This window comes from Ursus americanus, unplaced genomic scaffold (genome assembly GCF_024610735.1).
Source record: "Ursus americanus isolate L20-20 unplaced genomic scaffold, mUrsAme1.1.p SCAF_65, whole genome shotgun sequence".
NCBI classification, from domain to species: domain Eukaryota; kingdom Metazoa; phylum Chordata; class Mammalia; order Carnivora; family Ursidae; genus Ursus; species Ursus americanus.
In genome coordinates, this window is record NW_028273647.1 from 152,082 (window position 1) to 178,793 (window position 26,712).

A 26,712-nucleotide genomic window follows, 5' to 3' on the forward strand; every position below is an offset into this window, starting at 1 on the left:
GTTCAGTCAGACCTATCCAGAGCCCCTTCTTGGCAGTTGACTCCTTAGCTTTCTCCCCCATGTCATCTCCTGAACTGGACACAATGAGCCAAAAAGGCCATAGCCACCACTCTCTGGAAATGGAACTAGGGTCCGAAGCTTCAGGAGGCAGAGCTGAATTCAGACCTTACGTTCTGTGTTTCTTTGCGCACTTGTGTGTCCTATGTCATTGCGTCTCTCACGTAGTCCCCACTTTCCCAGCCTGCAGTGTGGGGATCAGGCTAGAATCTACTTCCTTGGGACATCCTCTGGTGTCTGTGGATAAGAGTATTTATTACATGTGTGGGGTGGTCCCCTGTGTATCTGAGGCACAATTTTCAAGATGGAAGAATTACAAGAAGGGGTGGGACTTGGCATGGAGGGCCGCTCAGAAGAGGCCTGGGTTCCAGCCATGTAATACTGCAACTGTCACTTTCCCTCTTGGCCTCATTTTAAGGTGGGCACCATGATGGTCTGGAAAAGCAAGAAGATGCAGGCATCGTCAACCTCTGTAGTAAAACCATGCAATTGTTTCCCGTTATATGAAGAACGAGACCCCGTTACCTCGTTTGGGTCTATGAGGGGAGCGGCTTTCACCATGGCTCCCAGGGATCCTGACCTGTGGTATAGGCATCAGACTGTAACCGCTAAGTGGTCAGTGACTGGCTTTTGACCCACAGGACATATTCAACGTGATGAAGTACCATGCCTAGAGCTTCTCTACATGCCATGCAAAGAGTTTCTCACTCCCTAGTTACTTTCCATCATGTTCCACTACTCACTCCTTCCCTTTCCCTTCTTCTTCTCTCTCTCTGAAGCAGAACCAAGCACCGATGTTTTGAGCTGCCATCTACAGAGGCTCACAGGATAGAGAACGGAGGCAGTGCCAAGGCCAAAAGACACACAGGAACTCAGGTTCTGAGTCCGGATGGCATCCCGAGTCACGTGAGCCAACTTATGACAAAATCCTCTTCCAGTATGGCCCTGGTCACAGCCGCAGCCACTGACACACCTTGAGCCTGGGGAACCATGCTAATTTGGGCCCGCATTCTTCACCCACAAATACTGTTAGAAATTAAAGCGATGCACCTGCACATGCAGGGTATCAGGGCAATGCAGTTCCAGGGCAACTCTAGATAAGTAACAGTCTCCCAGGCCTCAGCATCTGTCCCTGCCTTCCTCCCTCCCCTCTGCTCTCCTCCTAGTGTCCCTGCAGCCACCCTGGCTGCCTTTTTCACTCCTCTGGCCAAACTGGCTTCTGTTATTGAGTGTCTGCAGCACAAGTCACTTCTTCCTGAAACGCTGCTCCCTGACGTGTGCAGGCCTAGCTCCCTTTGGTCAATCTGTTCTCAGCAACCTCAGCCTCAGTGAGGCCTTTCATATCTTTCCATGCAGTGACTCCCCAGCCTTCCTCCGTAGCACACTTCATTCCTAGTACAGAGCGCTTGCTCTTTTCTTTCACGTGCGTTCTCTTTGGAGCTTTGGTCCATGTGTAGACTGGGAGCTCCTAAAGCAAAGGAGCCCTAGGTAATTTCAGCTCCGCGCACGGGCCCAGCAAGATACCTGGCATAGGGCAGTGCTCAGTGTGTAGTTACTGAATGAATAATTGAGAAGATCTTGGAGCCCACCTCCCCTCTTAAGCACCTAGACTGCAGAATGCTACTAAAACTTTCAAGCTGTTTCTGGGCAGGGGCGACAACCACAATGGCCTCTGCCTGACTCTTCCTGCTCCAGTTCCTCCAGCAGAACTCACCAGGTACCATGGACAAGGAAGCGCCCTGCACCCAGTTCTCCAGCTCAGGTGGCACAGCCCCACGCAGGCACACCAGCAAAAAAAGCCATGCCTTTTCTCGGGGGTCCTCAACGCAGTGCCTTTGCAGAGTCACAGAGCAAAGGAGCAGGATCTCTATTTTTCCCTTCTCTGTGGAATCTGAAACAAAGAAGAGAAAAGGAGGAAGACTAACTCAGAACAAGAGATCAGATAAAAGTAACCGGAAGCAGAGGGCGGAGGGGGTGCAGGAATTGAGTGAATGGTGAAAAGGTACAAATTCCAGTTTCAGATCAATAAGGAATAGGGATTTACAGTACACCCCAGGACTACAGTTCATTACTGCTCTATGGTGTATTTGAGAGGTGTGAAAAGAGCAAGTTCTGAGAGTTCTCATCACAAAGAAAAACCTCTCTTTCTTTTCTTTTTACTTCATTTTTGTATCTCTAGAGATGATGATGGCGGCGGACTAAATTTATTCTGGCGATCGTTTCACAGTATACGAAAGGAACATCATTACGCCAGGTATCTTAAACATACACAGTTCTGTATGTCAAATGTATCAAAACAACTGGAGCAAAAAAATATTTTAATATTCATAGAGAGCATCAGGAAATTGGACATGGTAAAAAGAACGTCATGTAAACAAAACTGAAAACAGCAGAACCGAAAGCCAGTAGGTTATCCTAGGGGTTAAAAACTTCAAGCCATTGGCATAGAAAGTCGATTCTGAAATTAAAAATCAGTGAATTAAAATTAAAGCAGATGAAATAGAATTTTAAAATTTTGTTCCATTTAACAATTTGTCAAAGAATAGAAAGTCTTAATAAGTGACCTCAGATAGTAACTTTTGAAAAAACTGTTCATGTTTTGGAAAATTCTGATTGTAAGCTTCCAAGTGGGCACAGAATGAGAACATTTTGTTTGATCAAAGTCGCCTCATGGAAAATGGCTGAAGCAAAATGTCTGAGATGGGACCTAAACGAAAGGATATAAATGGCTAGACGAAATTGTCCCGAGTTCGTTTCTCCGTATTTGCAGTTTACATTTATTTTCATGTCGTTAAGTCCATTAAGTTCATGGAGTACATTCTAAGTGTATTCCATGCATTAATATGTTTGAACAACCTCCCTGTAACCCAGCTTCACATCTCATTGTATCTTGTAAAACTCAAACTCTATACCGTGAATCAGAAACTTCCGATGACCGCCTACTTCCAGCCCTTGGCAACACCATTCTACTATCTTTGGCAATTTACTCTAGGTAGGTCCTAAGAGTGAAGTCAAAGTGTGTATTTTCATGAATACTCATCTACTTAGCATAATATCCTCCAGGTTCACCCATGTTGTGGCATATGTCAATGTCTTCTTCCACTTTGAAGAATCAATGCTATTCCAATATGTGTACATACAACATCTGTTCCTCCCTCGACAGATACTTGGATTGCTTTCATGGGTTAGCTATTATGAATAATGATGCCATGAAAATGTGTGTTCAGATATGTCTTCAAGACCATGCTGTCAATTAATTTGGGTATACACCCCAGAAGTGGAGTTACTGGAACACATAGTAAGTCTAATTTTAATTTTTTTTGAAACTACCATACTGATTTCACAACTATGCTGTTAAACATTCCTACCACACACACTGAATAAGGCTTCCATCTTCTCCACATCTTGGCCAACACTTGCTCTTTTTTTCCCTTCTGATTGCTTTTTTTTTTTTTTTTTGGAAGAGTCATCTTAAAGGATGTAAAATGGTATCTCATTGCTTTTTATAATTTGCATTTCCCTTAACATTAGTGATGTATCTTTTCAAATTTCTTTTCACGTGCACATCTTTGAGGATATGCCTATTCCCAATTTGCACATTCACGCATTGCATTCATTTTGTTGTCTGTTGTTGAGTTCATGTGATCTCTATTCATTCTGGATATTGAGCCCCTGCCAGATAGACAGTTTGCAAATATGGTCTCCCATCTTGTGGATTGTGTTTTTACTTCATTGCTAATGTCTTTAAAGTCACAAAGATTGTAAGTATTCTGAATGTCCTGTACGTGAATTTATTTTTCTTTTCTATCCTGTGCCTTGCAGGTCATATCCATTAAAGCATGGCCAAATCCTATTTTGTGAAGCTATGAAAATGAATATTATTGGACTGCACTTCCGAGATGAAAAAGGTTCATTAGTGGAGTAAGAGAGCAGCATGAACTGGAGAAGCACGGGCATGATGATGGGGTCATGACGCTATGTGATCGCAAGAGGATAGGAATATGTATGATGGGCCAGCATGAGCTGTGTACTGGAAATGGGACCTTGTCCATTTTGTGCAGCACCTACGTGGATGATGGGAGCAGTGAGACATATGACTGGACGGAATCCCGAGCTCAGCCCTTCTTCCAAGTTAGACTTTCATTGCACTCTGATCCATTAACGTTTGAAGAGTTTCTTAATCAGATGAGGGACATAGTCTTACATGCTAGAAGGTGATGAACGTGGTGTGTGGGCGTGTCTGCAAGGAACTCCGTATCCCTCCCGTCTTGGTGAGCCACTGTCTGGAGTCCATGGCAAAGAAGGTTAGAGTACTAAATTACACTGGGGTCAAACCAAAGGGGAACAGTATGTCCCTCCTATGCTGAGCTGAAGTCAGGCAAGACCTTTATATGTTTGCTCTGTGTTCCCAGTTCATGGTCCCTAAGTTCTGCAGGTTCCTCTCTGGGAGAGAGGAGATGGACATGTTTGAGGGGGAGCTGGAGAGCTGTATCACCACCAGGAATGAGACCGAGAGCCGACTCCCAGTCATCGTGCAAGTGAAAAAATGGGATCAATGTCATCAAAGAGAAAACCATCAGCCACCAGTATTCATGCCGCCTGTGAGGAAATCTTGTCGAGAGGCACTTGTAAGTGATGGAGGGTGCACACCTGTAGTAACTCTGTGGCAAGTACAGATGTTACCTGCTTGAGGTGACCCACCTTGAAGAGACAAAGTTTTTGCCACCCTGTCAAGGGTGCTCAGAATGGACTCGAAGGGCAAGAGGCCTGGAACTGAAAGCATGTTTGAAAGTCTCTTTAGGGCTGAAATGAAAAAGGCAGCATGCCCTGAAAACTGCCTCACCTTGAATAGGCTAGCTCCCTTCATTGCTTGTGGGAAGAAAAGAAATCATCCGGTATTTTTCGTATTGAAAACAAGAAAACACAGAACCTTGGATTTCCGTTATTTTTTTATTGAAATTCGATTAGCCGACATACAGTCCATCCTTATTTCAGATGTAGTGTTGAATAACTCATCAGTTGCATATACCACTCAGTGCTCATCACATCACGTGCCCTCCTTTATGCTCCTCACCCAATTGCCCCATCCCCCCACCCAGCTCCCCTCCAGCCACCCTCAGTTGTTCTCTGTGCTTAAGAGCCCCTCATGGTTTTGCTCCGTCTCTGATGGCTTCCCGGTCAGTTTTCCCTCCTTTCCCCTATGATTATCATCAGTTTTCACTCATATGTGGAACGTAAGAAACAGTGTAGAGGATCATAGTGGATTTTCTTTAAAAGGATGTTATTTTCTGTCTTTCCATGTTTGACTGCATTTCACTTTTCTTTAAAAATGACACGTTCAAATGATATGTCCATTGACCCTGGAGGGTTGGGCGTTCTTCACACTTCCTCAATGAGTTAGGACCCTGAACCAGGTGTCAGGAGAACCTCCTCTGTGTTATTGTTCCCCGGGTGCCCTTGTTGGGCTTCAGCTTCCTTATCTGTAATACGATGAGAGATACGAATGCTAAATATTTTCCGAAAGTTGTTCCCGCTACAAACGTTCGATGGCTACCGATAGTCGAATATTGCTTCATCCACGAGACAAAGGTTAGGAATCGTTATTTCAATTACTTCGTGAAGACACACAACCCAGTAGAATGAGAACACCAGAGGAGCATCGCTCCAATAGGACTCGAGTGAAACTCTGCTCCAACTGCCAGTAGCATAGGACGTTACCTTTTACGTGAACACAGAGGTGGGCCCTGGCCTTTCCATAGAAACAGACTGTCCTTTTGTCTTTGGACATTTTCATTTACCTTTCATGTGGATTGACGTTCAGCCCGATGAGACCTCATGAGGAAACTCTGCGTATTCTAAGCTTAGATCTCATAGGACCGATTTTTCTTAAGTTTTGAAACTACACTATAATTGACAGACAGTGTTATATTCCTTTCAGGTGAACAGCAGGGACTCAATAGTTCTGTACATTACACAGTGCTCAGCACCATAAGTGTACTCTTAATCCCCATGACCTATTTCACCCATCCCCCCACCTGGCCATCCCCAGTCTGTGCTCTGCATTTGAGACTGGTTTTTTGTTTGTTTTCTCTTTGTTCTTTCTTTTTGTCTCTTAAGTGCCACACAGGAGTCAAACCCATGTTAACATAACACACATCGACTTTAAAGCTTACCTCCGTTCCATGATCTGGATGAAATGTGCTGACTATACCACCACGTTGACTCCACAGTGGCTCCCAGGGATCCCCACCCGTGCTATATACCTCCCTGTCTATCCACTGCCTGGTTGCTAATAGGTTTCTGACCAAGAGAATATGACAGAACATTGTCACTTTCCTGTTACTCTCTTCTGTTCCCTTCCTTTCTTTCCTGTATCCCTGCACTGGGGAAGCAAGCACTGGTGTTTAGAACTGCCCTACATAAAGGCCCACAGAGGAAGGAACCTAGGGAGTGCCCAGGCTAATAGGCAGAAAAGAACTCAAATTCAGGATTTCGCTTAAACCCACTTTGTTGAGTCTGAGCTAAATCCTGACATTAGTCACATCAGTGACTTGGGAGCAAATCTTACCACAGTTGGGCCTCGGGTGAGGCGCAGACTGCATCACACAGAGACCTGGGGGCAGAAACACCCAGTCTCAACTGTGCGGAGATTCCAGGCCCCCCCGAATTGGGAGCTAGGAAATATCACGCTTCAGAAGTGCTAAGCTTTCTAGTAGTGTTCTCAGAGACAAACAGATAGCTAACTCAGCTGACCAGGCTTCGGCACCTGGCCCTCCCATCCACTGCCATCTCTTGTTCTCACCTCCCAGCCTCCACCAGCCACTCTGGCCACTTTCCGAATCTTCTTTCGTCAAACTAGTTTCTGTCTGAGAGATTTGGCCCCAGCGGTGCCCTCTCCCTGACACACTGTTCCCAGAGGTGTGCAGCTCTTGCTCCCTCTTGTCAATCTGCTACCAGCAGATGTCACCATGTGGAGGCCTTCCAGACCCTCCTCTCCTGTGACTCCCTAGCCCTCCCTACTACACTGTGCTGGTAACTGGAGTATAATATCTGCTCTGTTCTTTCACACGTCTTGCTTTCAAGGTGTTCTCCATCAGAACAGCAGAAACAACTTGGCCATTTGCAGACTGCACTGGGGTGCACCAACTCACCTGGCACAGGCTGAGCGCTCAGAGCATAGTTGCTGAAAGAAGAAATGGGAAGGTCTTGGGGCCCTGCCTTCCATCCATGTCACCATGTCCATTCCTGAGCCCGTTATGCTAGCACTGGGATGGGCAATGTGAGAGGCTAGAATGGATATCAAGTGGCCAAGATGTACTCGGCTGCTTAGTGCCTTTTCCAGGTTGAATGCGCTTGGGCGGATGTCAATGTGTGATGCAAAGATCATCATACCTGGTGCCCACTCCCATGGGTCCACCTACATGTCTGTTCCCCACGACTAATTGTCATAAATCTTCTTCCTCCCAGTCCCTGACCAACGAGCCAAATCATCTACCACTGCCACGAGCCAATGTATATTCTTTCCTCAGGCTGCTTTTCTTTCCATACCACCTGAAAGAATTGAAAGAATTTTGAAATGCTCGAAAGAATTTCCCGTCGCTGCATTCTATCAAGACTACCCTGAACGGGGCTGTAGTATATCTGCAGCCACTTTCCATCCTGCAGCCACATCCAAGCCCATTCAGCCATGAACCAACCTGTCTTTTCCCTCCTCTGTCGCCTGGAGCAATATTGGGTCTTCTGCCCGTCCTCTCTGAAGCTCCTCTGGCCCGTTCATGGGGACTTGCGAGGGAGCCCGTGCACCACACACAGAGTGGCCCCTAGCACCTGCCTCTGCCCACGTGCCAGGGCTGACTCAGGAGCTCAGGCTCCCACCTTACCCCCTTTCAGCCTCGGCCATCCCTCTTGGAAGGACTTTGTGCTCTGCACACATTGCAGAGATACAGGAGGGCACAGGAAAGAAAACCCACTGACCTAAAGAAGCTCCTAAACTATTGACCTCCTTCCATCCTGCCTCCATATGCCCTGGAAGAGAAGAAGAGGAGAGGCCTGCAGGTGTGGACAAAGCCCTGCCCTGGCTGTTTATCTTCCCGGCAATAAAAAGGCCTCCTCGCTGCGGCCAAACTGTTGCTGAAAATTCTGTTTTCAGTGGTGAAACAGATAACTTTGGTCAAATGGCCTGCTGGCACCGTTTGTCAGGGTGGTCCGTGGACAAGTGGCCTCAGCATCCGCGGAGAGCGTGTTGGAAATGCAGAGTCTCAGGTCCCTCCCAGTGTTACTGAATCAGAATCTGTATTTTCACAAGATCCCCAGGGGATCCAGGCCTAAGACGATGTCTCAAAAACCACTGTTGAATGTTCCCCAAAGAGAAAGCTAATCGGCACCTTGATATACCAAATGGGGAAGGCACGGTTGTTTCCTGGGCCTCTTTGGCAGTTTCTAGCATTCTAGAATTCCATAAAGGGTTGATTCCCCAGTGGACATGGTGGGAGTTGTTGTGCAGGAAAGGAAAGAACACCATACCTGCTGGGAAATGGAGCAAGGACGGAAGCTATGCATGGGCCCAACAGCAAGAGCTCCAACGCGCCAAGGCTGATCCCCTGCTCTAGAGCTCTCTGTTGTTCTTATGCTAGATCCCTTTGTGTCAGGTGATGGGATGGGAGATTGTTCTTGCTTTTGGAGCTGGCCTGTATTGCTGTAACCGGTCCTCTAAGATTCACTTTTGTTGTATCCCAAAGTTTTGGGACGCTTGTCTTGTCATTGTTCTTGGATTCCATGTAATTTTTTTTCCTATTTTGAATTCCTGGTTGACCCACTCATTTCTCGGGAGCGTGTTCTTTCACCTCCTTGTGTTCATGGTCTTTCCAGGTTTTTCTCTTGTGGTTGATTTCTAGTCCATACCATTGTGGTCAGAAAAGATGTATGCCATGACTTCCATCTTTTTGAATTAGTAGAGACTTGTTCGGTAGCCTAATATGTGATCTGCTCTGGAGGACGTTCCATGTGCAATCGAAAGGAATGAGTATGTGCTGTTGGAGGATGGAATGTTCTGCATGCGTCTGTTAAAACCAGTGCATCACCCAAAGCCACTGTTTCCTTGTTGATTTTCAGTTTGGATCATGTGTCCATTAATAGAAGGGGGGTGTTAGATCCCCTACTGTATTGTATTACAGTCAATTAGTTGCCTGCTTTTTGTTATTAACTGTTTTATGTATTTGGGTCCTCCTATGATGGGTGTCTAAAAATTTAAAATTGTTCTATCTTCTTGTTGCATTGTCTCCATGATTGGGACACAGTGTCCTTCTTTGTGAGTCACTACTCTTTTTTTTTTTATATTCTGTTTTGTCTGATAGAAGTATTCATACCCCTGCTTTGTTTTGGCAACCAGTTGCATGCGAGATGCTTCTCATCTGCTCACTTTCAATGTGCAGGGGACCCAGTAGGTCTGGGGGCTCAGGCTGAGTACCTAATTTCGGACAAGTCAGTGTAAGTGTGCAAACTGAGACTGAGTGTGTAAACTGTTGAATATTAGTGACAATGGAATATCACGCAGCCATCAAAAAGAACGATTTCTCAACATTTGCTGCAACATAGACGGGACTGGAGGAGATAATGCTAAGTCAAGTCAAACAGAGAAGGAAAATTATCATATGGTTTCACTCATTTATGGAACATAAGAAGTAGGAAGATCAGTAGGAGAAGAAAGGGAAGAAGAAAGGGGGGGTAAACAGAAGGGGGAATGAACCACGAGAGACTATGGACACTGGGAAACAAACTGAGGGCTTCAGAGAGGAGGGGAGTGGGGGATTGGGATAGGCTGGTGTTGGGTATTAAGGAGGGCACCTATTGCATGGTGCACTGGGTGTTAGACGCACGTAATGAGTCATGGAACTTTACATCAAAAACTAGAGAAGTACTGTATGCTGACTAACATAATAAAAAAAAATTATTATAAAAGAAATAGAGATGATGGACTTCAGAAAACATGGACCTAAAAGTCATGACGGACAGCAAGGAGAGTGTGGGGTTTCTCTGGTCAAGGATATGGCCCATTATCCTGGCAAGAAAGAGCCCATCCCTGATCCATCAGATGCCAGCCAGGGAACAGTAGCTATTGTGCATCTGACCCAGAGCCTGGGGCCTGGAGGGAACTGCTGCTTCAGAAGAACTGCATAAGGAGATGCACGAAGGCTGGATATCCTGGCTCCTAGGTCAGCATAGATGTTCATGGAACCAGGCTCAGGTGTGCCCTTTAAAGTACCCCTCCCCATCTTTTCCCAACACACAAAACAAGCAGGAAAGGGAATCCAGAGATCATTGACAAGAATCCCAAAAGATTCCAAACTTGGTAAACGGCCAACGGGGAGACTGAGGCTGGAAAGTCCTGCCTGCCCTGAGTCCATCTGCAAATTATCTTCCTCTGGCTTTGTCCCCTTCACACGCAGGATTTGATCTCCTTCCGTGTTTTTCCCCACTAGGTGCTGATGCAGTTCCAGAGATTGAACTACAATACGACAAGTTCCAAATAAGGGGGCAATACAAAACCAAACACTAAACCAAAAAAGCATCTCAACGGAAGAAGCAGGACACAGTCTTCCTGGCCTTAGAGCGGAGAAAGGCAACCCCAGTCCTGGGGCAGGAAGGAGTTCTGGGGCGTACAAGTCTTAAAGACTCCCACTTTCAGTGGTTGTTGCTATTCCTGGGAAAGTCCCTGCAACCTCTAAATCTCAGGAGTTCTGAGGGGCTATCTCTGCTGTTTGCCCAAATTCATTGACTGAAATGGACCCGTGCTCAGAATAAGGGGGATTTCGGGGTGCCCTCCAGTGGCTAGGGAGAAAGGCTGGCACTTCTCCTTCCTCCCACATACAGTAGCTGATGACTCTGGGAGATTTCCTAGGTCAGGAACGAATACGAGAGTCTGTGCAAGTTTTCCATTACTGCAGGAAGTAAAAGACCCAAACCACACACCTGGGCTCTAAAACAAAACAAGGGCTTTACTCTCCTAACATGCAAATCTATCACGGTACTATTTAAAACAACTAAATGGTGCCCCCTACATAAGGAAATAGATGGGCGGAAGGGGTGTGGAGAAAATAGGGCGCAAGGACCGCCCATAGGCAGCTGCTGAGGAATCCCTGCAGGGCCACTGGACACTTGCTCAGCCCTGAGGTTGACTGCGGCCAGTTCTTCTCCTTCTTGAGTGCTGCTGACCAGCTAGGACCGGGGCTCCAGCTGGCAGGACAGGGTGTAGCTAAGGACAGAGGGACACCTGTGAGTTGCCCAGGAGCTTCCATTCAGGAGTCCCTGCCAGTGTTTGCCCACAGCTGGAGTCTGGCGCCCCGGCAACAAGGCCTGAGGCTGCCCAGGGAAGGAGGATCCCAGGAGTGGCCAGCAGAAAGAGTCCACCCCGAACCTCACCGACCCAGCTCCTGATGGGCCTCACCTCTCAGCCTCGCTGAGCGGCTCCATAGCCTGGAACCAGGCCCAAAAAGGATCCTCGGGCTCTAGGGTGTAATTCTCGGCAGCCACCTGGAGCAGCATGATGTCCGTCATGACTTGATATTCCTGAGCAGAGAGAGAAGCACAGGATGCATAGGGAGCCTGGGGGGGGGGGGCGGGGAGCTGCAGGGTCTGGTGAGGGTTGAGCAGCGGGACCAGGCACCCATCCCAGGTCCTGGCACACATGGCCATCCTCCTCCCTGCAGATTCATCCGGTCTCCACCTGTTCTCAGAGATGAGTATCAGTAGCCCCTCCTCCGGGAAGTCCTCCTGGATGCCATGCTCTGTCCCCATCTCCTAACGGGATGGGACTTGCACTGCTTTCTTCTCAAGGGATCCCAGGAAATGTGAGGTGGAGGGGATGGAGCCAAGCAATGTTCTTCCCAGGGACATCTCTGAAGCCCACTCCCTACCCTTCCCTGCGGGAAGCGCCACATATGCTCACCTTATTTCTTTTGTGGTGGTTGATCTCATTCCCCTGGAATGCAGACAAAGTCCATCAGAATGCAGCCCCTGGTTCTTAGGAGCACTTGATTCCCATCCCTTCTCATGCTGCACCATGGCCAGGACCCGTGAGGGGGCCGTGCATACACAGATAGTGGGCCTGGGATCTAGGCCAGGCTCTGGGGTCCAGAGAAAGGAGGACATGGGGCAGATGGACTGGCTACAGGTCGGGACCCTGCAGCACCACCCTCTCGGAAGACAGTAGGGGAGGCCGAAGCCTCAGGCAGGAAGGGGCTGCTGCGGCTACTGAGGTGCTTGCTGATGTGAAGGGTCCTGACTTCATTCTCTCCCCACGAGCAAACTCACTGGGGGAGGCTGAGGTCCACTCAGACAGACCTCATGCAGCTTTGCCTTCAGGAAGCTCTGCTGCTTCACCAGTCTTGGGCACCGGGAGCCATGTCCTAACTGCAGTCTCGCCTCACTCATCGCTGAGATGGGCAAGAGACCCCGGCCTCACAGACGCAGCTCTGAGGCTGTCATGAGGGTAGTTTAGCCGAGTCCTGAGAGCTCAGGGCTCATTACAGGGGTGCTCTATTCCCAAAGGTCCAGATTCTGGTCCATCCCCCACAATCTTCAGGCTCACCCACCTCCAGATAGACCTCCAGTGCGGTTCCCAACATCAGCAACTTGGTGAGGAAAGTGCCAAGGAAGGGCACGACACCCTGTGTCCTAAGGGGGAGAGTGGGATGAGTCACTGTTCTCTGTTGCCCACAAGGACCCTCCCCTGAAAAAGCTCCAGCCTCCTGGCCCACCCCAGGTGACCACGTGGAGCAGCTGTCGACACTAAGAGAGAGGGTGTCAAGGCTAGGGAGTCTGCTTGGACACCACCTGCTTGCCCCCTCACCGCCAAAGGCATCCTCACCTAGGCTGTCGCCACATTCATGACAAAGGCTTCCCCTCCCCAAGGAATGCTTCAGACCATTCCCGACTTCATCCTCGCAGGACCCTGTTCCCTCCCACCCCTCCTCTCTTTCCAGACCTGCACCTTCCAGGCTACCTTGATGAGCAGGTTCCTGCCCTGTGCGGTGTCCTTGCTGCACAGCTTTTGAAAGATCCTCAATGGCTTCCTGAAGAGAGGCAAGGGAGGCAGGATCAATGGACGAATAATGTGGCAGGGTTGAGTGCGAGTGCCTTTTCTTTGAGAACCCCAAAGTGTCAACCTGCCTGGTTGAGGGTTTCTTCTGGGATCCTCTGAGCACTAAGGTCTTTGTAGGACATGGGAGGGAGCTCTCATGTGGCTCGTCCTGGGCCTCCCTTCCCATATTCATTGAGAAACGCTGTTTGGGTCAATTTGGGGTTCAAATGGGCAGAGAGCTTAGTGGCTGTCAAGGAAACACGTGAAGAGATTTAATGCAGCTCAGCCCCGTGTGGGACATTTGGCAAAACTGATTTCTAAAGTGGGAGGCATGGTGGCCTCTTCACCAGGAAGTCTGAGAGACGCACCCACCAGCCCAGGTCTTGTGGTCGGGGTTTGCCACCTCCCAGAAGGTCCAAGCTGCCTGAGGGGGAAGAGGACAAGCCTCTGGGAGCTCCCTCGTCCATCCTGGTCCCTCCATGGAGAGAGGCCTACTCACCTGGAAACCTTCCCCCACGTGTTCTCGAGGCGGTGAATGGAGACACTCTGCAGAGCCGAGAGGATGGCACGTAAGGACGAGTAGTTCCTCAGGGTTTGACAGGCCTGGGGAGGGAAGAGAATGGGCTGTCATGTGGGGAGCCGGCACCTGGTTGGCTCTCAAGCTTCAGTCCCCCTCAGGGGAAAGCGCTCCTGCTGGAGGAAGCCGCTGTCCAGGGACCTGCCGAAGGGCACACGTGAGGCCAAGAGGAGGAGGAGGATTTTACCTCACTCCAAGGAAGGAGCCAGGCAGAAACGGAGCATCCCAGCATAGGGCCACGCAAGGCGAGGTCAGCATATCCCTGGACGGAAGAGCCTAGGGACTGCACAGTCCTAGGGCAAAGACCAGGGCCTTCCTCCCTGAGACCTGATCAAGGGAAGAGCAGTGCCCGAGACTCAGGAGAGCACCTCGGCTGGGCTTCCCGTTGCATACCTTGGCCACCTTGATCCAGTGCTCCACCACTATGGCCCTGTCCCGGGCTGTCATGCTTGGGTTGCCAAGGCAGGTGGTGATGACACACTTGGCCACACAGTTGAACTGGGTGACAGTGGCCCGGACCGTGGGTGCCAGGTGCTCACTGCCAGGCTTGTTGCGCTTGGACCAGACGGAGCCCAGGCACTGATGGGGCAGCAGCTTCTTGAACAGCTCCTAGAGAACAGGGGGACCTTGGTTCACCCAGCCATTTCCCATGCAAGACGCATGTCCTACGTAGGGGTCACAGGTCAGAGCTGGACCTCAGGGAGCTGAGAATCTGGCCTGAGCCTGGGTGGAGACCGTGGATTTCATTCCATTGTTTTTCACTGAGGGAACAGGGTAGAAGGACAACAGCTCCAGGCATGTAAAGCTCCACTTCCCAACAGAAGCAAGGCACTTCAATATCCCCCTCCAGTCCTGCAAACTATGTGCATTATTCTCTTTTTCTGTGTTGGAACAGCGCCACACTAAGATTCACGCTGCTCAACAACATGATGCAGCTGTGCGATTACTGAGAATCTATTTGTTTTAGGCTTCTAACAAAATATCTATTTTCTCTCTTTTGCACATATATCTCACTCAGTAGTGACAGCTCAAGTTCTTTTTCACAATGAATGATTCAGAAATAAGTATCAAAAACAGATTTGAAGAGAACAGAAGAGACAATTAAAAGATACGGAAACATCCTACTTAATAAAAGGCCATGTATTTATGTTCTGAGTCGAATTTTAAAGCTTTTAAAACATTTTATTCCTATAAATCCATCTTAGATAGCAACTGGACCTCACAGAAGCACTTAAATAAACGTTTACCAGTTGTATCCTGGCGAACAATATTTCTTGCTTTCTCAGCTCCTGGTGCCCCAGATGTGGTGGCGCTCCTCGATCGCACTGGCTCGGCCACATCCGGGTGGCTCCGCCAGCTGAGAGAACAGGATCTCCCCACGGTGGCTCCTTTCGGAGAATAGAACACAGCCTGATAAAGGATAAGACAAGAAAAATAATCTAAAGGCTGACTTCCTTATCATTCATTGCACAGCCTGTGTTACTCAGCAGATTTCATAAATCCAACTGTATATAATCAGCAGCTTCTCTTGTTGCAAAATTAGGTATCACTTCTCTACTTTCCTCTCCTAGAGCTCTGGTCAAGTATTTCAAATGAGTGGTCAAGGATCCAAGAGAAATACAGGAGATAAGAGACCGAGACAGAGATTTCTGAACAGGTAATGTGCTGGTGGCTGCCACCTAAGGGTCGTTTTCACACCCAGGTTCCTGAGAGTATATTTTGTTTCCACAAATCCAGTGCTTAGAAGGCAAGTATTTTTATAATGAACATTTGAATTCATTTTTATTTTTAATTAAAAAAAATTTTTTTAAAAATATATTATGTTAGTCACCATACAGCACATCCCTGGTTTTTGATGCAAAGTTCGATGATTCATTAGTTGCGCATAACACCCAGTGCACCATGCAATACGTGCCCTCCTTACTACCCATCACCAGCCCATCCCATTCCCCCACCCCCCTCCCCTCTGTAGCCCTCAGTTTGTTTCTCAGAGTTCATAGTCTCTCATGCTTCATTCCCCCTTCTGATCACCCCCCTTTCTTTATCCCTTTCTTCCCCTACCGATTTTCCTAGTTCTTATGTTCCATAGATGAGAGAAACCATATGACAATTGTCTTTCTCTGCTTGACTTATTTCACTTAGCATTATCTCCTCATAAGCAAGATGATAGATCAATCGGAAATATTTGCCAAAGGCATTAATTACATAATTGAATTCATTCTGTATCATTCCATAAACAGTGTTTTTCAGATTGTTTACCTTCCTATAAATAAATACAGCCACTCACAGACTGCAGCGAAGATATTATAAGAATCAGTCCCATTAATGACATGTTTATATGGTTAAGTAATCACCATAATTGGTTCACACCTCCCCACATCCACATCCTCTGTGGGCCTCTCCCACAATGACCCTGGGCTTCATCACATGACTTGCTTTGCTAGCAAAATGAGCAAGCAGAGATTTGAAATGCGTTGGAAAATCTGGGCTTGCCCTGTTGCTGCTCCTGGAAACCTAAAACCTCACCAAAAAAGCCTGAGCTGGCCTGCTGGGCAATAAAAGGTATGTGGCCAAGTCCCCCCATCACTGCCCCAGCTGACAGCTGGCCAACCCTAGAGCTGCCTGGCTGATTATTTGACAGCCTAGCTGACTACAAACACAGGAGGGAATCCAGCAGAACTGCCCAACTGTGTCCAACCCAAACTGCCAACTCATAAAATCATGATTTAAACAACTGGCTGTTCCTTTAAGTCACTATGTTTTGGGGTGATCTGTCACACAGGAAAAGCTGATACAGTCTATAATAAGGCTATTGTTGAGGCTATAGTCTACCCAAAGCAAGCAATGTATACTTTATGCATCTTGGGAGAAGAAACTCCTCCCAAGTTTTAGGACCAAGAAAAGCTATGTATCACCTAAGCTGTCGATGTTCCCCATTTGGAATCTGTGATCCTCTGCTGTAACCCTGTGAAGATCAGAGTCACATCTAAGCTTGCTCCCCTTCTCCCTCCCTAGCAAGTATACAGGGCTCTCTGGCATGCATTCTGGCATCTTAACCACTCCGGCAACTCCGCTCCCTTTAAATTTGCCCCAGTGTCCTTACCCATTTTATCTATTGTATTATAGGTACTTCTATGAACTGCCTCAAAATCTTTACACAATAAATTGGAGTACAAGGGAATTAATCCCAAGACTGTGTCACAGCCTTCAAACAGTAATGAAGACAAATTGTTGTCCCCAGTAGAAACCACCACTGATGTTTTCCACCTTGATCTGACTCGAGGTCTCAAAACAACTTTTACCCAGAAACAAAAAAAGCCAAAATGACTCCCATCTGAAACACTCAGAATTTTTCTACCTTGCCTAAGCAGGCACTGGAATACGTCTTTCTAGTGTGGTGCCTGGAGCTGGACTTGCCCAGCTTCGATTTCTGGCTTTCCCACTTCTCAGCTAGGTACCTTGAGTGAGCCCATCACCATGGACTCTCTGTACTTCAGTTTCTGTCTGTGATACCTGGATAGTAACTCAGAAGTTACCAAGAGGGTGAAGAGAGAGAATACATACAAGCACGAGCCATTATTATTATTCCTGTTGCTACTACTGCTACTCCCCTTCATCTTCTTTCTTCCTCCACAGCCCCTTCATAAATTCATCATCCTTACTACGAGGACAGAGTGCTATGAAACACCATCCGACACCACCATTAAAAAGACACGGCCTGTATGGTTTATTCCAAAATTCCATGCATTAATTGCCTATATGTATAGACACACTCCGCCTCCATCTCAGACATCTGGTATTCCTCTGTAAGAGTAGAAGTACCTTTGTCTCGCTGCTTCTTTTCCTTTTGTTCACTTAGTTTGTCTAGAGGTAGGTTTGTCATCTCAACTCCGTAAGCAGTTCTCGCCAGCACTGCTGTCTAGGAGTCCATGACGTTGGCCCACTCGTTTATGAGTTCTTCCCATTCCGTGAGGGAGGCCAGCACACCAAGGAAGTCATCCCAGAGCTCTCGAGAAATGTACACACACAGGTTTGCTCGGATCCACGCCACCATGAGCGTCTAAAACCAACGAGCCAACAAGAGAACTGAATCACCCTCATTTGGAAGAAGAATGAGTTTTAACAAAATATTTTAAATTACTAGGAATAAAATGAACTTTAAAATAAAAAGCACTTGATCTTGATTTTCTTTTAGCGTCTCAAAATTTATTTGATCAACTGTAATCAGGATCTGAGCTACGGAGAAATCAGCTATTATCATGAACAAAACTACTGGTTCAAAATCCCCTGGTGTCTGCAGCTGGTCCTGGCTGTAACTTGGGAGAAGACAAAACTCTCGGTATAACAACTATTCTACTTCTTTTTTTTTTTTAAGATTTTATTTATGTATTTGACAGAGAGAGAGAGAGACAGCCAGCGAGAGAGGGAACACAAGCAGGGGGAGTGGAAGAGGAAGAAGCAGGCTCCCATCAGAGGAGCCTGATGCGGGGCTTGATCCCTGAACACCGGGATCACGCCCTGAGCCGAAGGCAGATGCCCAACGACTGATCCACCCAGGCGCCCCTGGAATTTACATCCTAAAATAATCATTTTGATTCCTGTGGTTTCTGTACCAGTGAACTTGCTACCTGATGGGATTCCTTTGGGCCCACCCTCCCTTCATGGGAGAAAGGAAAAGGCTGGACTCCACAGCCCTAGGGGCCCCTGCCAGGTCAGTCCTGCCTCATTTCTATGCTTTCCACCAGGTGCACACAGAGCTTTCCCTTTAGTGCTGACTCAAGGACATCCAGAAAAAGCATCCAGGGGACGCCTGGGTGGCACAGCGGTTAGGCGTCTGCCTTCGGCTCAGGGCGTGATCCCAGCATGATGGGATCGAGCCCCGCATCGGGCTCCTCCACTGTGAGCCTGCTTCTTACTCTCCCACTCCCCCTGCTTGTGTTCCCTCTCTCGCTGGCTGTCTCTATCTGTGTTAAATAAATAAATAAAACTTAAAAAAAAAAGAAAAGAAAAAGCATCCAGAACACAGGTGTGGTAACGGGGCCCCACTGAGGACTTCCAGGAGGGAAGTGGCCACCAGAGCTGGTTTGTAGCAGCCCTGAGCACTGAGCACAGAGGCCAAAGCCCACTGACAGCAGGGCTGACCCAGCCAGGCCGCCCCAGGGCAGCGATGGGTGGGAGGAACACGTAAAGGACAGGCTGGAGAGGCATTTTACAACTAGAACTGAGGGGCATGAAGAAAGAGGGTTACAGAGTGGCTCTGAGGTCTCTGTTGCTGACAACATCTGAAAGCACCTCCTAAGCTGGAGTGATGTGCTCATCATGGGACGGGGGCATGGGAAAAACCCACAGCACTGTGTACTTTCGGGGTATTATAAACACAGAGACACCAAACAAAAACAAAGGAGAAAAACGAAAACATTTCGCATAAGCACATTTTCATGATGCCACTATATGTTTGACGGTACTATTATTCGGTCATTCTGACAGTCTGTCATTTCAGATAATTGGTTTTCCAAAGTGAATTCAAAGCTTCAAATTGGAAGCAATAAAAATCAGTTAACAGCATTTCAGAGCAATTAACAACCGCTCCTGGGCTTATGAAGAATGATAGAAAACACCAGTTGCATTGCTTTTCCACAAAGCAGTCTGATGACAATTTAAAATGGAAAAATCTACTATTAAGTAATATGACTACTTTTCATTCAGTAACATTTTTAAAGCCAATAATAAAAATAAACTATCAAAGTGCTGGATACTTACCTTCTTCATAATTCACAGAAACTGTTACAGAAGATTGATTATCATCTTACTGTTCACTTTGTAAAGCCATCAGTAAGTGGAGGCTTTCACGTTCTAATTATTATGTTGAAAAACAGAAACATGTTTTACAGAATTAATGAATTTGAAATAAACTTACCATGTCTTTTTATTCATTGTAAGCTCCATTATCATGCACCTACAAATAATCAAAACAGCTTTACAGGCATCAGCTTGTTCTCTTAAGAGCATGGGAACTTCAGGACATGGTTCCAACAAAAAGACGTTTGCTGCATTTGTCAAAAATACCTTGAAATCAACAAATTTTACAGTAAACATATAAATGGAACTAAACACATAAATCTGAACAAATTTTTCTTAAAGATAATGATATTAATTTCCCTCTACTAAACAATCACCTTGGAGTCATTTCAACTAAGGCAAGTGGTACCAACACATACTCAAGATTTTTTAAAATGCTTCTCTTAGAATCACCTGACACACTTGAAAGACCTTTCCTAGAAAAAAATTATTAATACAAATTAATAGTGCAACTTTAGAAAATTTATGAATCAGAAAAGTTTCTGAAGACTTCTTTTTACATTACCTCAAAAGAAAAGGGGAAAACAGTAAGATAGGATCACTGCTTCTGGGTGAGAAATTTTGGGGTCGGGGACGGGGAGAGGAAGAGGAGCAGTGGTCAGACAGTGGCTGGGAAAAACCATCTGATTGCTGTGAAATCTCCCAGCACATGAACTTTGCAGGTAGGAAGCACGGCCAGCACCACCCAACACGGGCGCAGATCTCTAGTAGCTGTAGGGAGGCAGGAAACCGGCAAGGCCACATGGTCAACAGTACATAGCTTCCAGGTGCATATACCTTGACTAGGAGAACGATATTAGGCAGTAGGATATAAAACCTATGTGAATTCTTGAGATAAAAACAGATTTAAAAAAACTTAGATGACCAGCCAACAGCTCTACACTCTACCTCAGACCTTTGGGGTACAAGTTCCTGTCAGGGGTGTTTCAGTAGAAAATTGTGAGACGCACAGATGTGGCCTGTTACGTAGTCGTAAGTGACTGCTTAGGGGCACTACAGTAAAGTTACCACTGTGTTACTACTGACACAGACGACTCCAGTGACCCTTCAGTTTAGGAGACTGAGTTGTCAGTCTGGTGATGAAGGTGGATGGGTACCATCTACCTAGATCCTATGCCTTCTTAAGTCTCCCTTGTGTTCAGCAGTACAAATTCAAAGGATCTGGGAACAAACAGAATTCTCTGGCTCACCTGGGAATGAAATCTATCAACACAACATCTTAAAATAGATGCACAAACGGACTGAAGAAATTAAAATAAACATGCTCAAAAGTCAAGTGGGTGAATTTAGATATTGACAGCCTCTAAGATTATCTTGTGCAAGATTAAAAAGGTGTCAGGGCCTACTTTTCTAGAAAGAATTACTAAATAAGCACTGTAATAATTGGTAACAGATGATAACAGCAATTGTGAAGACTTTCCTAGCTTTCAAGTGGGAAAAAGGAAAACAAAGAACTTTTTGACTAACCAACTCTAGCAGTGGTAGTATAATTTTAGTGGCCACTTTATTTTTTTACTACCCTGACTGAGATCAAGACCTGAGCTGAGAGATCAAGAGTCGGAGGCTTAACCGACTGAGCCACCCAGCTGCCCCTCGCGGCCATGTGTTTGGAAGACGTAGGGCATAGACGATCTGCTGCAAGACAGATCTTTCCCTCAAGGTATTTGGTTTCTTGATGTGAATTGGAAACTTTGCATACTCCCAAGTAAAAGTGAGGAGTCTTCATATATTATATTCTCCGCTCATTTTCTTTTTTAAAAAGATCAAAACGCCAACTCCATGAATCTTTCTCACTACCATGTCAGTACTGGTTAAGGTAAAAATTAAAAAGAAATTAATACGTCCAAATTGTACCTCTCAACAGCAACTGGAGAAGAGTACTAGCTTATTCAACCTGTACTTGGCCACTTTTTCCTAATGAACCAAGGAAAGGACCAAAGATACTGGATACAAAGAGAACAAACACAGCTATTAGAATCCAAACTAAACATTTTTGAACACTGTTGTGCTACAATCAAGTGGAAAGTATTTTTTCTTGGTCTGGCCAAGTCGATGTAACTGATCCTTTCAGAAAACAAATTAATACTCTCCTGAACCTAGGGAGATACTGGCAGTGGGATGGCTGAGGATGGCATATGGCAATCCACTTGGAGGACAAGGAATACCAAGGGACACAGGCTAGGGACTCCGGCATGCACTTCTCTGGTGAGGGCACAGATTTTCCTAACAACTGGCACCAGAGTTCTCTGAAGCTACTCAAGTAAAATCATCTTCATTTTGTTTCAAGTTGATTTCCAATTATTTGCTGATTTTCACTGAAAAATGAGAAGATTCAATAGTTACAGAGTATTAAACTGCTAATGAACCTGAAAGCAAAAAGGATACCATGACAAGGAATCCTACTGAGAGATGGATGACAAAAGCATGTCATTGAAAATTGGGCAACAGGCAAGCTATGCCTATGCTAGCTCAGGTGGATATGGGGTAGAGGGTGGGCGCCAGGGAGCAGGGGAAAAAGAGGCATTCTGTGTTTTCACTTAGAGACCTAACAACCTTCCACCTAGATGGGAGCCAAGAGGTAATCAATCTCCCAATCCCCATTTTTGAGGTAAAATCCTGAGGTCTGGGAAGATTAAGTGATCAGCCAAAGCTGTTCTTTCCAATGTTCCCAAATGGCACTGGTTCTATTTTGTATATTCATATAGATAAAGATTTAAAAAGTACAGCATTTATCATCAAACAGGCAATTTTTAAGAAGAATATTCTTTATGGGATTATAGAATCACCATGCTTGTCTTGCAAATTAGAGTCCAGATGACGGACTAACTCCCCATATGTGTTCAGGACATGCTTTTTAAGATTTGGATCTCGGTCATTTCACATTCACTGCGTAATAATCCCTCTCAAAAACCTGCAACCGGCTCATAGGTCTCCTTCGACTAGAAAAGAATCTTTACAAACTGAAGATGAGCGGTCAGGAAGAAAACTCAGAATGAGAACTTAAGAGCTGTTTACTGACAGGTAGATACAAATATCACTGTACTTTAATGATGCTATCACAATAAACAAAATGTTCAAATGGACTCCAACCGGAGGTCTTTATGTTTCCGGCCAGCCACGTACCTGCAGCATAGCCTGGGCCCCGGCTTTCCTGTTCTTATTTTCTTCTTGCGTCACACATCCTCTGCTCACTGCACCCGTGAAGGAGTATGTTCGTCCCCAACTGGAAGATCGCTTATGACGAGAACCGTCAGATGAGGTCTTTAGGAGATAAAAACCAGTTAACGGAGGGGGAAGAAGTACATGTTCACATATTTAATTCCTTACACTCACCAAAGTTCATGAGAATAGAGATTTTAGAAGGGCGAGTCTTTTTTCCATTTTGTTCACCACCTCCAGCATCTCAAACAGTGCCTAGTGTTTAGTATGTGCTGAAGAAATAAACACAGGTCCAGTGACTGAATGAGTCTCTAAAACAGACCTTTAAAATGTGTGATAAATTCCATTTGCTTATCTATTCGTTTTGACCTCATGACCAGTTATTAAAATGATTTCACCAATATTAAAAAATCAAAAATTATGGAATTAATATAGATATTTAAAAGTGATATGCCTTTGATTACAAATAGTCTTAAATGTTTGTTGTTAATTGCTGCAACACCCACTTTTAGAAATAATTTCTCAGGGGCGCCTGGGTAGCATAGTGCTTAAGTGTCTGCGTTAGGCTCAGGGCGTGATCCCGGTGTTCCGGGATCGAGTCCCACATTGGGCTCCTCCGCTGGGAGCCTGCTTCTTCCTCTCCCACTCCCCTGCTATGTTCCCTCTCTCGCTGGCTGTCTCTCTGTCGCATAAATAAATAAAAATCTTTAAAAAAAATAATTACTCAGACTAGTTTCAAAACAGCATGCCAGAAATAGAAACATGACAGATATTTTGTTTCAGGAAGAGATCCCACTGTGTCGTTTTAGGTTTTTCCAGCCTCTAGCTTTACCTAACCAGGACGAAAAGTTCCATTCCAGCAGCACTCACTCTGAGGACAGCACCCAGCCCTGAAGTGAGGCTTCTTAAGAGAGGAGATAGCACTCATTATTGGGTTAGTCCTTTCGGCTGCTCTGGGCAGGCCACTGCACAAGACAAGACTGCCAAAACATTCTAAATTTAGTTTCTCAAATGCTATTTGTTTAAACATGTCAATACCAATACGGCAGTGACATTTTTAGTCTCATACGCAGACGTGTGAACATACGATGGTTCATAAAACAACTCTGCCGCCACAGTGAATGACGAAGCTGCCATGCACAGCCGGACCTAGCCTGAGGGGAAGGAGGTGACCAATGATCCTGAAGACAGCCCAGAAGCAGCCTCACTGAAGCAGGTCCTCACGGAACTCAGCAACTGGAGAGCAGCAACTACGATAAAAGAGCCCCGCTGGCCTGTGCCCCACTGACTGGCACCCTCGCCCGATCGGGTAGACTTTGCTAAAATATGTGTACTCCCAACTGAAACAAGCGACAACGTATTACCTCTTTGCTGTCAGTCTCTGAAAATCCTAATTTTTCAGCATCTTCTAGGGCAGCTTCTTTTTTATCTGGTTCTTCCATGAACACAGGTTTGTCCTGGAGGATCCACTTTCTGTACACTGGAACTACCTTCCTTGTTACAGCGATGTCACAGGAAGGCAACAAAAACGCCTAAAATAAAAAGAGAAGACTCCCTTTAACTCCACACCTGCTCAGATCACTGTAACAGACGCATAACAGACATTTCTAATCACCACCACCAAGTTCGGACTTTCCTCTGAAACATACGGAGCCAGATATTTTTGTGCACACCAAACTTGCTGAAGAAAAAAGGCATTTTCAATTGGGCCAGAAAATGTCATGCAATTTACAAATAACTTCTGTATTCTGAATATTTTTTTCACAAAAAGAGCCAACACGCACGCCTACACAGATACTTTAAGTGGCTACATAAACCATAACAGTTGTACAGCCCAATGAATTAGAAACTGAGTATAAGACAACAGACAGACTACTGCAGCCAGCTGCAGCCAACTGTCACACCTCCGCTAACTCCATGTGCAGGGATGTCGTGCTGGTGACGGGAGGATTATTTACACCACAGAAGTTGGCTAATAACTGGAGCCGTTCTTTTTTCTTCCCCTTTGTCTTTCTCTTCCTTCCTTCTTTTTCGCCCCTCCCTTCCACCTTACCATCCCTTTCTGGGAGCCCACATTCACCAGCATACCAATGAGTCAAGACTGTACTCAGGTGTCTGTGCTCACTGGTATGCTAGTGAATGCCGCTCGCAGAAAACACATGAAGGAGAGCCTCTGGCCAGCTGTAGCACTGTGCACATTGATGTGAACTTTCTTTTTTCCGATTTCTCACATTTATTTGAGAGAGAGAGAGAGAGAGAGAGAGAGCATGTGCCCAGCAGGGGAAGGGCAGAGGATGAGGGAGAGAGCAAGCAGACTCCAGCACTGAGCACAGAGCCTGACACGGGGCTCAATACCATGATGCTGAGATCACTGCCTGAGCCAAAACCAAGAGTCAGACTTTAGCCGACTGAGCCACACAGCACCCCATGAACTTTTGAACATTACAGACTCTCTTTACACATATGCATGTAAGACTTCTGATTTAATGTAAGAGTCCAAACATATAAACAAAACGGTAAAGGAGAAATGTATTTGCCTTTTGAGTATTAGCTCTAAGGAATATTTCTGACTGAGGGGTAAACACAAAGGAGAGGAACTCAATACTACAGAAGTGTTTTCATTCCATAAATGAAAAATTAAGCTGAGGCTCAGAACACATGAGATATTTTCCCAAGGTTACAAAGTAAGTTAGCGATGATTCTAGGTCTTGAAATCTCAAGATTCAGAGATTTCATACTGTCCTTAATGTTCACGCTACAGGATCCAATGACAGGCAGACTTTAGTGTAACAAGGATTCATGCAATATATACATTTCCATCGATGTCACATCAAATTCCAGAATAGAGGAGTCTGTGTTATAACAAGAAGGTAACATATCAATGTGACAAATATTCTGACTTGTATCTCAAGAAAGATCAACAAAGACAAAGAAGAGTATGACAAACTACAATGGTGTCCCACTCTAATGTTGTTCCAAATTGTATTACAAATATTTTCACCCATACAATAAAGTAGAAATACTTTAAAGTGAATACCATGTACTGCCGCCTAGATTCTACCATTAGCATTTGCTAGATTTGCTTACCACATACCTATCAACCCACCCCTATTTATCCTTCTTTCAACCCATTTTATTTTTGATGCATTGCAAAGAAATCTGCAAACATCAGTACATTTCACCCCTAAACATTTCAACATGCATATCACTTCCTTAGAGTTCAAAATTTCTTTACAAAATTACTTTACATAAAATTTATAAATCAGGAAATGCACAAATGTTAAGTGGACCATGTGATGAGTTTGGACAAATGTAGACAATGAGGTAATCCAAATCCAAAATCAAAGGTATATCATGTTATCCTCCTCCTAAGAAGCAAAGAGAAATGTTCTCTGTAGGAAAATAAGGTCACAGTAAAATCCAAATGATTTGTACAAACTGTCTGGTTAATATGATATGTAGCATGTTCATTAAAAATCAGAAATATGAGAAAAGAAGTCAACATTAACAACACCACAATAAAAACCAGACAATACTTTAAAGACATAGGAGATCAGGATAAAGAAAGTTTCAAAAAGAAATGGAAATGGAATTGAAAAATAAAATAACCAAAATGAAAAACTCAGTGGGTATGGACTGACAACAGAATGGACATGGCTGAAAACAGGATGAAAAAACCAAAGGAAACACCCAGAGTGAAGCACGGTGAGACGAAAGGACGGCCTACTCAGAAAGGAAGGCAAGAGAAAGAACACAATGAAAAGCTGCTCCTATACTTGGCTGCAGAGGCACAAGGAAAGAAGATTAGCAAAAGAGGGCAGAAATGATATTTGAGGAGAGAATGCCCGAGAATTTTGCCAAAATTGGTAAAAGATGTCAATCCACACACTCAAGAATCACAAACAAGCAGGGTAAATACAGAGTACCTTACAGTAAAAGTGCTGAAAACCAAGAACAATCAGAAAATCTTACAAGCTTCCAG

The 26,712-nt window shown here is 45.6% G+C and overlaps 1 protein-coding gene and 1 long non-coding RNA gene across 4 annotated transcripts in view; one reads left to right on the top strand and one right to left on the bottom strand.

Annotated features, from left to right (window-relative positions):
• LOC123779055 (ral guanine nucleotide dissociation stimulator-like) overlaps positions 1 to 26,712 on the bottom strand; it is a 97,324-nt gene that overhangs the window by 5,309 nt on the left and 65,303 nt on the right. Inside the window, exons 3-13 of one of the 2 annotated variants that reach the window (XM_087860470.1) lie at positions 24,095 to 24,262; positions 19,630 to 22,832; positions 17,535 to 17,772; positions 14,960 to 15,122; positions 14,106 to 14,321; positions 13,635 to 13,738; positions 13,058 to 13,127; positions 12,648 to 12,729; positions 12,002 to 12,034; positions 11,501 to 11,622; positions 1,772 to 1,948 (exon numbers count right to left, since the gene is read on the bottom strand). In XM_087860470.1, the coding sequence (XP_087716596.1) occupies positions 12,027 to 12,034; positions 12,648 to 12,729; positions 13,058 to 13,127; positions 13,635 to 13,738; positions 14,106 to 14,321; positions 14,960 to 15,052 (573 nt within the window). In that variant the 5' untranslated portion in view covers positions 15,053 to 15,122; positions 17,535 to 17,772; positions 19,630 to 22,832; positions 24,095 to 24,262 and the 3' untranslated portion in view covers positions 1,772 to 1,948; positions 11,501 to 11,622; positions 12,002 to 12,026. Of the gene's footprint in view, positions 1 to 1,771; positions 1,949 to 11,029; positions 11,309 to 11,500; positions 11,623 to 12,001; positions 12,035 to 12,647; positions 12,730 to 13,057; positions 13,128 to 13,634; positions 13,739 to 14,105; positions 14,322 to 14,959; positions 15,123 to 17,534; positions 17,773 to 19,629; positions 22,833 to 24,094; positions 24,263 to 26,712 lie in introns of those variants that run through there. The other variant, XM_087860471.1, reaches the window with a different exon arrangement.
• On the top strand, positions 675 to 4,986 carry LOC148106756 (uncharacterized). Of its 2 annotated transcripts, XR_015723544.1 has the most exons (3): positions 675 to 963; positions 2,237 to 3,355; positions 3,880 to 4,986. It is a non-coding gene; the product is annotated as an uncharacterized LOC148106756 (long non-coding RNA). The 2 variants fall into 2 exon arrangements; XR_015723543.1 differs by lacking the exon at positions 675 to 963 and having other exon boundaries at positions 1,943 to 3,355.